Source organism: Salvelinus sp. IW2-2015, linkage group LG15 (assembly GCF_002910315.2).
Source record: "Salvelinus sp. IW2-2015 linkage group LG15, ASM291031v2, whole genome shotgun sequence".
In the NCBI taxonomy this organism is placed as follows: Eukaryota; Metazoa; Chordata; class Actinopteri; order Salmoniformes; family Salmonidae; genus Salvelinus; species Salvelinus sp. IW2-2015.
Window position 1 is genome coordinate 32,458,333 of NC_036855.1, and position 15,555 is coordinate 32,473,887.

The window sequence follows — 15,555 nt, forward strand, 5'->3', positions numbered from 1 at the left end:
CATTGATAATTTTTGTGTGATTTTGTTGTCAGCACATTCAACTATGTAAAGAAAAAAGTATTTAATAAGAATATTTCATTCATTGAGATCTAGGATGTGTTATTTTAGTGTTCCCTTTATTTTTTTGAGCAGTGTATATATATACAGTTGAAGTCGGAAGTTTACATACACCTTAGCCAAATACATTTAAAAACTCAGTTTTTCACAATTCCTGACATTTCATTCTAGTAAAAATTCCCTTTCTTAGGTCAGTTAGGATCACCACTTTATTTTAAGAATGTGAAATGTCAGAATAATAGTAGAGAGAATTATTTATTTAAGCTTGTATTTCGTTCATCGCATTCCAAGTGGGTCAGAAGTTTACATACACTCAATTCGTATTTGGCAGGATTGCCTTTAAATTGTGTAATTTGGTTCAAACATTTTGAGTAGCCTTCCACAAGCTTCCCACAATAAGTTGGGTGAACTTTGGCCCATTCCTCCTGACAGAAATGGTGTAACTGAGTCAGGTTGGTAGGCCTCCTTGCTCGCGCATGCTTTTTCAGTTCTGCCCACAAATTTTCTATGGAACTGAGGTCAGGGCTTTGTGATGACCACTCCAATACCTTGACTTTGTTGTCCTTAAGCCATTTTGCCACAACTTTGGAAGTATGCTTGGGGTCATTGTAGGACTCGTTTTACTGTGGATATAGATACTTTCGTACCTGTTTCCTCCAGCATCTTCACAAGGTCCTTTGCTGTTGTTCTGGGATTGATTTGCACCAAAGTAAGTTCATCTCTAGGAGACAGAATGCATCTCCTTCCTGAGCGGTATGACGGCTGCGTGGTCCCATGGTGTTTATACTTGCGTACTATTGTTTGTACAGATGAACGTGGTACCTTCAAGCGTTTGGAAATTACTCCCAAGGATGAACTAGACTTGTGGAGGTCTTAATTTTTTTTCTGAGGTCTTGGCTGATTTCTTTTAGATTTTCCCATGATGTCAAGCAATGAGGCACTGAGTTTGAAAGTATGCCTTGAAATACATCCACAGGTACACCTCCAATTGACTCAAAAGATATCAATTAGCCTATCAGAAGCTTCTAAAGCCATGACATCATTTTCTGGAACATTCCAAGCTGTTTAAAGGCACTGTTTAAAGGCACAACTTAGTGTATGTAAACTTCTGACCCACTGGAACTGTGATACAGTGAATTATAAGTGAAATAATCTGTCTGTAAACAATAGATGTCCTAACCGACTTGCCAAAACTATAGTTTGTCAACAATAAATTTGTGGAGTGGTTGAAAAACGAGTTTTAATGACTCCACCCTAAGTGTATGCAAACTTCCGACTTCAACTGTATATATACATAAATATACACATATTCATATATATATCAAATACAAAAGGTAAAAAACACAGCTAGTATGGACAGTGCATCAAATGCGTCGAATGTTATGCCACATATGCAGTTGTCATACAGTATTGTATGTGTCCAACACAGCCGCTCATTGTATAGAACTTTTTGGTTTTGCTGATATTTTTACCTCTTACCTTAGCAATTTGCTCATGGGGTCAGCAAAACACTAACATGTGAAACATAAGATGCTGGTCATAAACCATTTCTTAAAATCAACATATCATTCTATTCCTTTAATATAGGGGTGTCAAACTCATTCCATGGAGTGCCTACTGTTTGCTGGTTTTTGTTTTTTTCATTTCAATTAAGACCTAGACAACCAGGTGGGGGGAGTTTCTTGTTCATATAGAAAGCCATTGTTCATATAGATCTAACAATCAAAAGACATCTGGACCACTCATGACTGCTGCTATGTTTGCTATAGCTGATGCATTCTGTGGTTCTTGATAAGGATGCAGACTCAAGGGAGTGGCAATGCTCGCTGAGCGACCCATCAAAGATGTCAGCTTGGTTTCTTTGGTTTGGATTGTGCTGAGTCTAGGCTAATTTTGAAGAAGGCAAACACTTCACTCTGGAAATTAGTACACTGAACAAAAATATAAAGACAATATGTAAAGTGTTGGTCCCATGTTTCATGAGCTGAAATAAAAGATCCCAGAAATGTTCCATACACACAACAAGAGTATTATTTATCCTTTGCCAAGATAATCCATCCACCTGACAGGTGTGGCATATCAAGAAGTTAATTAAACAGCATGATCATTAGACAGGTGCACCTTGTGCTGGGGACAATAAAAGACCACTCTAAAATGTGCAGTTTTGTCAAACAACAATGCCACAGATATCTCAAGTTGAGGGCACGTGCAATTGGCATGCTGAACGCATTACTGTCCACCAGAGCTGTTACCAGAGATTTTAATGTTCATTTCTCTATCACAAGCCGCCTTCAACATAGTTTTAGAGAATTTGGCAGTACGTCCAACCAGCCTCACAACCACAGACCATGTGTAACCAAGCCATCACATGACTCATTAGTGCTGTATTGCACTTCTGCAGTCCAGCCTCTTGTAAGCACAGTAACTTCCTGTGTGCCCAGGATTGCATGGTATGCAAGAAGTGGGCAGTCAGGGCACTTTTTCTCAGCTGGTATTAAGATAATCAAAATCTAATTGTATGAGCAGCCACAGTATTCTTTAGAGTTACAGTARAGCCAGAGGATAACTGGGACCAAGCTACTGTAGAATCACGAAGAGCCTTGTGGAAGAAAACAACTTGAGCCATATTATATAAGCAAGGAGAAATCAAAAGCATGAAAAGGCATGCATGTCAGATATTATGTACTCAAACAAAATTACAGTGATGTAGACCTAGTAAAGTGCATATCATGTAGGTAATGAATTATACATTGTGTCAAAGGTGCACAGTAACCTACTCATACTAAATTTGAGACTTTTCAACTGTACATTTATTTCCAAAAGGCTACATATACATTTGCAAATTCTACTGTACATAAAACATCCAAAATGTCCATAATTATATAGATATAACATACCACAAAGCTGCCCTGGTAATACCAAACATATATGTTTAGCACTAGAAAAGCTCTGCAGCCTATTCAATTATATAATCTTAAATACTTTTTGAACTAATACTTTTTTAAATGTATATTGGTATGGTTTTGTTTTGTTGCTTTTTTTCAGCCCCATCTGTACTTTACAACATTCACCATTTACAGTAGTTAAACAAGGCACAAGAATAGTGACATGAAGCCCAAGGCCATGCGTGATGTAAAAAGGAGCATTGTAACCTCTAGCTCTGGTCCACGGGGTTAGTGTGGCATGATAATGCTGAGCCAGCTAATGCCCTGGACCAGAGCTAGGTAACATCCATCCGTGATATAAATCAGGGTGGAGATATAGTTACCAGGGTTGTGTCCTAATTGGCACCCTTTTCACTATATACTGCACTACTTTTCACCAGGGCCCATAGGGCTCTAGTCAAAAGTAGTACACACTATAGGGAATAAAGTACCATTTGGGACACATCCCAGCTCAGGGGACAGTAAATCAGGGGTCCAACAGTAAACTCTTCAGCCAGTGACACAGCAATACTCTAACACAAAGCATAAGTATACAGAGTGTATGTGTGTGTGTGTGTGTAGCAGTAAATCAGGGGTCCAACAGTAAACTCTTCAGCCAGTGACACAGCAATACTCTAACACAAAGCATAAGTATACAGAGTGTGTGTGTGTGTGTGTGTGTGTGTGTGTGTGTGTGTGTGTGTGTGTGTGTGTGTGTGTGTGTGTGTGTGTATATATCCATGGTTCAAAGCCCAGTGGCCCCACTTAACATTTAGAAACTTAACTTCAACATTTAATAAGTTGGACATGACTCAGCATTGCTGCATTAAATAAAATAGTTACAATTCTGTTTGGTTGTTATGATGTATTGTATTTTACAGACAAATGCTCTTAATGCAACATCAGCCACTGTTTAGCATTACAACAGCACACTTGCTTCCATTTTTTGTACCACTCTTGCTCACATTAGTACAGGGAAGGAGAATTCAACAACTAACAATTAAAAAACAATCATATTCAAAATGTAAAGCTCACTCACTAATCTGTTCTATAGCCAGCTGGGTTGTATAACGATTAACATTCGATTTATCAGTAGAGTATAGCGAATCTGAATAGCAAAGTAGGTTTCACGTACAATGTAACTTCAGCTCTTATGTAATCCTTCATGATGAGAGCGACAAAAACGGTACATGAATCCGGTCATGTAGCATAAACACTCTTCAGCTCAACACTGTATGTTTTGTGTCCCAAATGGAACCCTATTACCTTTAAAGTGCACTATTCAAAAGTAGCGCACTATTGGGAATAGGGTATCATTTGGGACACATCTTGTTGTATATGAAATTGCATATAACAAACTATGTGCCAACAGTGTTGGTAGTTCAGAGGAGACTGCAACAGGTGTACAATCAACAAGTTGAGCGTCTTTCGTAAAATGAGCAACATTTTCAAAAAGTATTCGGATAATTTCAAATCCTTGTTACTATGATCATAATACTATACCAATGAAAGCAGTGAGTAACTACAAAGGGACATGATCCAAACCTGTAGATGAGAAATCACACTGAACACATACAACAGAAATATGCATAATAAGAATGACTTTAAAGTATACATCCGCCCTATGAATTACATGAAGAAAAAAAACTATCCATCCTATGAATTACTGTTGCATTCTTTCATTTTTGTTTTAGCTGGATGTCTTTTCTAAACATGTTCAAAACAGTGCCTATTGCTCAGACCAGTAATTCATAARCCCCTGCTTTCCTATGACATTTAAAATGCGTCCCAAATGGCACCATATTCCCTACATAGTGTACTACTTTTGTTCAGAGTCTTATGGGCTCTCCTTACTTGTACAGTACAACAGGATGTGAAACATGCATGCTTAATGTACCATAAGGGCTTCCATACCATAACACATTCTATCCACATTGATGTCCTGTGTAGTTGTGAAGTGCTGTGCCTCTGCTGGGAGGCTTGTGTGTAAGAGCTATGCAGCTCTTTGACAGGTGTCAATGGTTGGAAGTGGGTGATAAGATGCAGTGTTACACATGGCACAGTGCCAGGAAATTATGTCTTACAACTCCTCCAGCGTTCTCCTTCTCCCCCTGGGTGGCCAAACCACAACTCGTGCGCGCACACACAAACACATACGCACATACGATACTGTAGCCTGACACAAAGACATTTTCATCATCGTCAGGGGTTTTGCCATTACAGTAGAACTCATGTTATTCAAATCTGTACCTTTCACATGTTTTTCAGAGTGGTTTCTCCCATTTGATACATTATTTGGAATTGATAACCTAGTATTCAAATAGGAATGAATACCATACAGATGTCTTACGGTAAATGGGTGTGATATTGGTTTCTTCCCAAATAGCGGACCCTATTCCCTATTTAGTGCACTACTTTTTACTTTTAGTGCACTACTTTTCACTACATAGGAAATGGGGTTCCATTCGGGCACTGAGGATAGTTTCAACCTCTCGGGACGGTGAAGAGCTGTTCCACTCTCTGAAGAGCATTGGTTGGTCCCAACAACCGAATAAGAAAACAAGGGCAACAGAAACTCAATTGAGGGGCAGCCTGACTTAAGAATGGATTAACTAAGAGGAAAATAATGGAGGGAATAGAACACAGAAAGGCAAAACAGATGTACAGTACATCATCAGAAAAGGGTGGATACAGTATGCACACAGCAATGACAGATTTGATATTTTTTCAGTGGTCATTTTTGCCTGTCTTGTTGTTTTGCACTGTGAACAACACTCTCCATCTTATGCATTACGCTTCTGTTGTTGGAATCTATGTAGAAGAAGAATTCCTCTTATAAGTCAGCCAGTATACTCTGGGACTGAGTTAGCAGTCTCATGATTGGTGAGTTCACCCATTCCACACACTGGGTTGCCTGGGCTACCTGTTCCTAAATGTTGCACTAAGTCTGATTCAGGGTCCTCCTGGCTCTTTGCTGCAGTGCTTTTGGAGTGGATCTTGCCAATTTCCTCCAGAGCGCATGCCAGAGAGTCCAGGTCACCAGTGTCTTGGTGTCGTGCCTCCCACAGGCTCAGTATGACCGCAGAGGGGCTCTGTTGCTTAAGAAAATACGACAGGTTTCTGTAGGGAGAAAAGGGGGGGAAACACTTTTGGTAGACAAAGTGGTCACAGCACACTTAGCAAAGTGAACAACACTGTTGTTTATAGATGTTTGTCTCCTATGAGATACACCTCTGTGTTTCAGCACAGCACTGTTTCCAAATCTCAGCAGGGAGGGACTGACAATGCAGTGCTAGTAAGTGTGTATCTGAGAAATGACATACTAGACGTGATAAGAGATTTCGTGAAATATCAAAGTTAGTAAACTAGTCAACATTTGAGGGGGGAAAAGTCCATGTCACGTTAGGACTGAATATGTACTGTAGGCCTATGATAAACACACTGTAGGCTTATGGGTCGTTTGGGGTAACAACTTGCAATGTGTGTATTACAGTAAGCCATTAGATCCAGTGGAGGGCAGTATTTTACTATAAAACAATGGTTTACCCGTCCCTGCCAAAAGCATCACCCTCTGTGAATGCAGTCATTTGTGTGCCATCAGACTCAATTAAAATCAGCTTAACATGATAAGATATAATATGAGGACAGCTGATTGGGCTCATTTGGAAGCCCAAAAGTCTCAAATACCTTCTGCTGTTTGTTCAAGTAATCATTGAAACATTCAGTGAGACATGATAGACAGTTGGGCTAAATCTCAAATGGCACCCTATTCCCTATTTAGTACCATGGGGCCCTGGTCAAAAGTAGTGCACTACATTGGGAATAGGAGGGTATTTGGGATCACAGCCTTGGACACTCACCTATCTAGATGGAGTTTCTGGGCTAAGAGCTGCCAGTCCTTGCCCTTGGCATTGGCAGTGTCAAAGGTGGCACATATCCTCTGGCGGATGGAGAGGGGGATTTTGAAGGCCTTGGGCCCCGTCTGTGAGGTGACGGTGCAGTCCGTCTGCATAAAAAATGGGACTGACTCCTTCTTGCTCTACAAGGGAAAAACAGAGCCAAAACACAATGTCACAGGAGTCAAGTATAATTAAAAATCTATTTTATTTAACAAAAAAGGCTGTTAGGATACACAGGGCCATTAATAAGTCAGCTCTCATTGATAGCGTCTAGCTACCCTCGGTTTTAGAAAGAAGCATAGGAGGCATCCCAAATGGCAACCTATCCCCTATACATTTCACTACTTTTGACCAGAGCCCTATGGGCCTTGGTCAAAAGTAGTACACCACAGGGACTAGGGAGAAACAACCACTGCAGACTCCTGAGAACAGGATGTTCAGCTAGTGACAGCAGAGGACACTGACTTCACTAAGGTTAAATAAAGGTTGTGTGGATTGTGGAAGTAAAATGTCTTTCCACACACGGAGAGCCAGGCTCACCTCCGCCACGGACGTATAGACCTGCAGAATCTGCTCATGACCTTTGACCTGGCGCACGCTGATCTTGCAGGAGAGCTGGGTGGTGGTGGGGCTGTTCCTCTCCAGGGAGAAGGCACAGTGCAGCGGCTTCTGATTGCTGCACCACACTTGGGAAAAGGAGAATTCCTGCAGGCAGGCACACAAAGAGAGGATTATGTATGGAAGTAAGCATTTGTACTGGGGGGGGGGGGGGGGGTCAAATTCCCACTTAATTCTGATAATGGATGTCCGATCGCGGGCTAAATATTACACACAATATCCGAGACCGAGGGAATGACGAACGGGAAAATGAGTGCCTTTGATGTTTAATACATTTCTGCAGTGGGCACCTCTGTAGGGAAACATCCTTGACCTCCTGCACGCTTCCATCTTCCATCTCTGCATAATAAAGTCACCTGTAAACGAGTCATAGTGATGGGGCTGCCTCCCAAATGGCACCCTATCCCCTATATAGTGCACTACTTATCCTCAACAGGATGGGTGTCCCTAAACCAGGACGGTTGTTGCTAACGTGCACTAATGTGACTAGAATGACGTTGTATACAACAGCCAACTTTCCGGGATATAGACATGTCTTATATGGACAGGAAGCTTAAATTCTTGTTACTCTAACTGCAGTGTCCAATTAACAGTAGCTATTACAGTGAAAAAATACCATGCTATTGTTTGAGGAGAGTGCACAACAACAAAAAACTTTTATCACGGCAACTGGTTTGATACATTCACCTCTGAAGGTAAATCATGTACTTACATTCAGTAATCTTGCTCTGAGTTGTCATCCTGAGGGTCCCAGAGATAAAATGTAGCATAGTTTTGTTTGATAAAATCAATTTTTATGTTCAAATGTAGGAACTGGGGTCTATAGTTTGACCCCACTTCTGTCCCTGGCTCCACACCCACCCCGCCTGGCCATCTAGATGTGTGAAAGTTAGTGTATAAGCTAATGATCCACCATGTATGACATTCCTGGGAGTGTGTAAACTAAACATTTTTATTACCATAGCATTTTTGTATGTTCTCTATAGTTATGTACTTGAAAATATATCAATTGACCAAACTCCTGGCAGACTTGATGCAAAATATTGTGCAGTAATGTAATTTTTCACTGGATCAGTCTGAAACTTTGCACACACACTGCTGCTATCTGGTGGCCAAAATCTAAATTACACCCAGACTCCAATCTGAAAGTATGGCCTTTCTCTTGCATTTCAAAGACGATGGAGAAAAAAAAACTGATGCTTTTTTTGCTTGTATTATCTTTTACCAGATCTAATGTGTTATATTATCCTACATTTATTTCACATTTGCACAAATGGTATCAAGAACATGCATATCATTGCTTCAGGTCCTGAGCTACAGGCAGTTAGATTTGGGTGTCATTTTAGGCGAAAATTTCAAAAAAGAGTACGATCCCAGTGCACTAGCCATTGGGCTCTGGTCAAATGTAGTGCACTATATAGGGAACAGGGTGCCATTTGATACGTAACCATGGCGATAGGGACACCAGCTAACTGTACAGTAAAAAAAACAGCCTAGTGTGCCTAAAGAGAACTTAACCCCTTAGCTTTGATCATCCCCGATGTGGGATGGATGTGTCAGATAATGGAGCACAGGGGAATGATGGACGTGGAGAGGCCAGGTACTCTAGCAGTAAAATAAAAAATAAAAAGCTAACTTGATGTATGGTCCAGGCAAGAGCCATTACTCTCCAACTGCCCTTTGAAAGGGGGAGGTTCACAGTGGCAGTCTCCTTCCAAAGATCATCATAAATAAGCCAAGAGGAGGTGTCTGTCTGACGGTCTGTGTGAGACACGCTACCCTACTTCCTCACCCCTCACAGATGTATGGGGGCAATGCAGTGTGCACACACAGTTACCAATAAAGGTAAACAACCTCCTGTAAAAAAGACAGTCTGGTTGTAACCAAACATTTTGTTAACCATCTGGCAATTAATAATGCATACAACTTTCTATCAGTGGTATAAAGTACTTAAAAAATACATTTGAAGTACTAATTCAGTAGTTTTTCGGGGTATCTGGTCTTTATTATTTATATTTTTGACAACTGTTACTTTTCCTTTTTTTCCTTTTTCGCCATACATTTTCCCTGACACCCAAAAGTACTCATTACATTTTGAATGCTTAGCAGGACAGGAAAATGGTCCAATTCATACACTTATCAAGCAAACACATGGTCATCCCTACTGCCTCTGATCTGGCAGACTCACTAAACACAAATGCACCGTATGTACATTTTGTCTGAGTGTTGGAGTGTACCCCTGGCTATCCATATATTTTTTAAACAATAAAATGGTGCCATTTGCTTTGCTTAGTATAAGGAATTTGAAATAATGTATACTTTTACTCTTATTTTAGAAATTACATTTACTTTTGATACTTAAGTATATTTAGAACCAAATACTTTTACTCAAATTGTATTTTACTGGGTGGCTTTCACTTTTACTTGAGTAACTTTCTATTAAGGTATCTATACTTTTACTCAAGTATAACAATTGGGTACTTTTTCCACCACTGCTTTCTATGCTAAGATTTGCAGTTTCTGAAAATCTTTAGTGCTCAACACTTTAGGGTAAGGCAGAACAAGATAATGTCCATATCTGGAAGTACCAAACAGTCTACATGTGTACGCCAAGACTGCTTTAACAATACCTGACAAGTGGTAAAGTGTTTGAAGTTCCATAGCAACAGTTTCTGAAATGATTCAGTGCTAAGCGCTTTAGGGTAAGGCAGAAGTCGATAATGTCTTACAGTGTCTAGTTCTGATTAGACTGACACAATTCCTCCTGAAACTTACAACGGACACAAGTCCTGCTGAGACAGAGACCGTCATAACATGTACATCATAATGTCTACATCTCGAAGTAGTTTAAAGTCTAAAACAGTTACCTGACACGTAGTAAAGGGTTTGATGCTCCATAGAAATTGTGGGACATCCTGGATGTAGACCTGGAGGCTGAAGGTGTTCCCTCTGAAAGGCAGCATCTTAGGTTCCTCCAGGAGCTGTCCTCCTCTACTGGTCTCTGTGGCCACCACTCCCTGGAGGGAGTGAGGTACTGGAGAGTCAGTCGGCCAGTTCTCTTTATCACCACAGTTCACTTCTGCTGCCAACCACAAATCCTCACAAAACCTGATACTTTTCTAAAGTCAAGAGAAATTACATGAAATACTAAAAAACAATTCTCATTAGTAGCGAGCTATATTAAATACGGAACCACAATACAAGATTGAAGTTTGAATTGAATGCATTGGATGAGCATGTATCGGCTAACATCCATCCCCCAAATTGTATTTGAAATGATGAAAGTGTTTTTTGATTTGAGGCTGTAAGGTATTCATCTGTCACCATTGTTCTGCTCCTGTGGGACGTTTAATGTATGAGCGGTCTATTCTCAGACATCTCAATCTCAAAGAGAAGCGACAAAAGAAACAGAGGGATGACTAACACCATGCCATGCTGACTGCTTGTGACTGTTTGTGTGTGTTTGTGTTTGGGCTGTGACGGTCATGGAATTTTGGATGACGGTAATTGGCCAGCCAAATGACTGCGGTCTCCGTAATAGCAAATAAATATATATACAGTGAATTCTAGACTTTTGCTACATTTTGTTACGTTACAGCCTTTACAGCCTATTTTTTCCCCCTCATCAATCTACACTCAATACCCCATAATGACAAAGCAAAAACAGGTTTTTAGACATTTTGCAAAAAACAGAAATACCTTATTTACATAAGTATTCAGACCCTTTGATATGAGACTCGAAATTGAGCTCAAGTGCATCCTGTTTCCATTGATCATCCTTGTGATGTTTCTACAACTTGATTGGAGTCCACGTGTGGTAAATTCAATTGATTGGACATGATTTGGAAAGGCACACACCTGTCTATGTAAGGTCCCACAGTTGACGGTGAATGTCAGTGCAGAAACTATGCCATGATGTRGAAGGAATTGTCAGAGAGCTCTGAGACAGGATAGTGCAGAGGCACAGATCTGGGGAAGGGTACAAAAACATTTCTACAGCATTGAAGGTCCCCAAGAACACAGTGGCCTCTATCATTCTTAAATGGAAGAAGTTTGGAGATCTGGCCACTCGGCCAAACTGAGCGATCTGGGGAGAAGGGCCTTGGTCAGGGAGGTTGACCAAGAATCTGATGGTCACTCTGACAGAGCTCCAGAGTTCCTCTGTGGAGATGAGAGAACCTTCCAGAAGGACAACCATCTCTGCAGCACTCCACCAATCAGGACTTTATGGTGGAGTGGCCAGACGGAATCCACACCTCAGTAAAAGGCGCATGACAGCCCGCTTGGAGTTTGCCAAAAGGCACCTAAAGGACTCAGACCATGAGAAACAAGATTCTCTGGTCTGATGAAACCAAGATTCAACTCGTCACGGTTAAGCATGGTGGTGGAAGCATCATGCTGTGGGGATGTTTTTCAGCGGCAGGGACTGGGAGACTAGTCAGGATCGAGGCAAAGATGAATGGAGCAAAGTACAGGGAGATCCTTGACGAAACCCTGCTCCAGAGCACTCAGAACCGAAGCACACAACGCAGGAGTGGCTTCGGGACAAGTCTCTGAATGTCCTTGAGTGGCCTAGCCAGAGCCCAGACTTGAACCCAATCGAACAGTCAAAACTGTTCGCTGCTCTGGCACCCCAATGGTGGAACAGACTCCCCCACGACGCCAGGTCAGCGGAGTCAATCACCACCTTCCGGAAACACCTGAAACCCCACCTCTTTAAGGAATACCTAGGATAGGATAAAGTAATCCTTCTAACCCCCCCCCTTAAAAGAGTTAGATGCACTATTGTAAAGTGGTTGTTCCACACTGGATATCATAAGGTGAATGCACCAACTTGTAAGTCGCTCTAGATAAGAGCGTCTGCTAAATGACTTAAATGTAAATGTGTAAATGAATACCTCTGGAGAGACCTGAAAATAGCTGTGCAGCAACACTCCCCAGCCAACCTGACAGAGCTTGAGAGGATCTGCAGAGAAGAATGGGAGAAACTCCCCAAATACAGGTGTGCCAAGCTTGCAGCATCATACCCAAGAAGACTCGAGGCTGTAATCYCTGTCAAATATGCTTCAACAAAGTACTGAGTAAAGGGTCTGAATAGTTATGTAAATGTGATAGTTTTTTTCTTCCTTTGCAAAAATGTTAAAAAAACAGTTTCTGCTTTGTCATTATTGGGTATTGTGTGTAGATTGATGAGGAAGAGAAAAAAAATGTAATCAATTTTAGAATAAGGCTGTAACGTCACAAAATGTGGAAAAAGTCAAGGTCTGAATACTTTCTGAATGCACTATATAGGGAGACACATTTTCTCCTTTCCTCCGCTCCTGACTGCATGTGCTGCCATAGAAATAGAATCAATAGAACAGGTATCCCCATTCAAGTTAATGATGGCATAAAGGGTGGACTGGCTGCCATTGCGAGTGTACCCATACAGAGAGTAAGAGGCGAAACGAGAGGTTTTACTCCGCTCAAAATCTGTCCACGAAAATAAGTAAGTATAATTTTTGTATTGAGGTCAATGAGTGTCGAATTTGGTCAACAGAAAAATTATTACTTGCTACGTGAGGCTTATTTGATCGAATAGAAGTTAGGTTGTTGCGAATGCACTTATATATGTGGCATTTCGGCAACTTACCCAAAAACGACTTTATATCGAAGTTGTGCCTGCTGTCATGACATAGATTGAGGACTCATCATGGATATAACGCATTTTAGCATGGATATTACAATTGAGGGCTTCCAAAATGTTTAAGTAGTCAAATGAGTTGGGACTTGTGAGCAAACAGCCAATGAGTTGGGAGAAAACAGCCAATGAAGAACAAGAAAATTGACTATTTTAAAATGGAGATGTCTGTCCATGCTGTCACAGACACTATAATGGCACAAACAAGCATTTCGCTACACTCACAATAACATCTGCTAACCATGTGTATGTGACCAATAAAATTAGATTTGATTTGATACAAAGATTAGTCCTCTATTTATCTTGGCCTGTTCTTCATACGCATATCTGCGCTCTCATTTGCTAGAATGGTCCCACCTGATCTCACCTTCTCCCGCCTCCCTTCCGTCTTTGAGGACATATATTTCCATTGTTAGAGCGATCACTTGACTATCTTGTCAATCTAATAGAACATCTTTGACCCATAGGATCAAAGCAGGAAGTACAGTACAAGCAGGAAGTAAAAGCAGGAAGTGTACCCATCAATATGTGCTGTGATTTGTTGATTCAATTCAACTGACATTACAAAAAAATACATTCCATTACATGAGCCACATCAGTTTTCATTTGAATGAACATTTAATCCTATCCGATCAGATAACCTGTTCTGCAAGACAAAACTTTTCTATTAAAATCAAATTTAAAATCCATAAAATAATTTTTAGGATACATCATGGCCATTTTCTTTGACCTTTTGAGAAATGACACCCTTTCAATGCTACATTTCCTCTTCCCCTGCATTAATATCAGCATTGCTTGAGCAAATGGTATTCTTCTGTAATTCTGTAATCTGTATTCCCTATGCAGACTAGGTTGTGTGCTAGCCCCATCCTCAGATTGTATGGCAACTGAAGCCAGAGGAAGAGCTACATTTGGGTACATTTTGCACTGAAATGACATCCTTAATATTATTATCAGGAGCATCCTGTTGATATAAGTCTAGGATATGACCGGTGATTGACTCTGTCCGTCTATAGCCAGAACTTGAACAACATGAAGCAGAGTGAGTGTGATTGTAGCCGACAGAGGCCCAGAGGACAGAGGGGGCTGGCATCTGCTCGGCAGGCTGCGCTGGGGACGGATTCATAAACCAAATCCAAAAAGCATTTTAAACCCAGCTGTCAGTGACTTCTGGTAAATCACAGGAACACAAGCAGGGGCTGAGTCACTCCTGAGGCCTATTCTGTTCTGATCGCTTCTGTTCTGCTTTATGTCTCTTGAGTGAACTGAGGCAGTTGATTTCCCTGATGCTAGATGATGAGATATCAATACAGACATTCACATGCTTTATTGAATTATATGACCGAATGATTGGAAGGCTAACCCGTAAATATCAATGTTTGTGAGGGACTTGATTCTCTTCTATCATCTGCCGCCTAAGCACTGCCATCAATACTGCGATTCAGATGATTGCCCAAGAGCAAACTGCAATCAATGAAAATAATGAACCAAGCAAAGGAAAACAACGTGTGCGTATGTATTATGCAACCACCAGGAAATACACCTATTATTCAACAGTATTTCTTACATTCCACTACTGACAAACAGGCATTGCATGACAAAAACGGATGAGAATGACCTAATCTCAAATTGACCCCGAATAGCTCTACCTTGGAAAATCACCATATTGCTTATACCAATCAAATCCTCTCAGATCTCCAGAAATGCATAGGGCCGATTTATGGTGCAGAGCCCCTTCCTGCTTACCTGAAAGGCGTATGGCGTGTCGTCCACACAGTACACTCGGAGGCTGTAGTCCATGGGTGTGGCCCCCATGCTGCCAAACACTGCTAGCTTCAGCCTCTTCACGGCTGCCTGAGTGAGTGGTTCACCAACCAGGGCGTAGGAGCCAGGCTGGTCCAGCAGCAGGTGGCAGCTACTGGAGTCCATCAGGCAGTAACAGAATGTTGACTCATCCTCTACTGACATCACTTCCTGTGACAGGGAACACAGAACACAGGCCGGTTGGCAACAGAGGATGATAAGACAATTGCATGAAGCATCATTACATTTGATTACATTGAGAAGAAATACGAGAAGAAATACTATAATTATGCAATTGTGCTATTTGTGGATGTGTATTTGATCAGCAGCTTTTATAGTGTTGTGTCATCATGGGAGCATTTAAATGTTTGGTTCAATGAATATAATTGAAGTGCTTTTTTAAACAGGAATAATATCTGCTAATACGTAGTTTCCGAGGTAGATGAGATGGTAACATCTCAGAACACAGATCAGTCATCATGAACAACAGCAGTAGGTGGGAAACCCCTTTTATTATTTTAAACTACAATAATGGAATCAGTCGTTTTATCATTCCAGCCAGCTACCATAATTA

At 40.9% G+C, this 15,555-nt stretch overlaps 1 protein-coding gene across 3 annotated transcripts in view; it reads right to left on the reverse strand.

Annotated features, from left to right (window-relative positions):
* Positions 1-2,855: 2,855 nt before the first annotated feature.
* LOC111975021 (netrin receptor UNC5D-like) overlaps positions 2,856-15,555 on the reverse strand; it is a 221,386-nt gene continuing 208,686 nt past the window's right edge. For all 3 annotated transcript variants that reach the window (XM_070447091.1, XM_024003159.3, XM_024003160.3), the window contains 5 exons: positions 14,925-15,152; positions 10,366-10,515; positions 7,421-7,585; positions 6,842-7,020; positions 2,856-6,101 (listed from right to left, as the gene is read on the reverse strand). In XM_070447091.1, the coding sequence (XP_070303192.1) occupies positions 5,822-6,101; positions 6,842-7,020; positions 7,421-7,585; positions 10,366-10,515; positions 14,925-15,152 (1,002 nt within the window). In that variant the 3' untranslated portion in view covers positions 2,856-5,821. The remainder of the gene's footprint in view (positions 6,102-6,841; positions 7,021-7,420; positions 7,586-10,365; positions 10,516-14,924; positions 15,153-15,555) is intronic.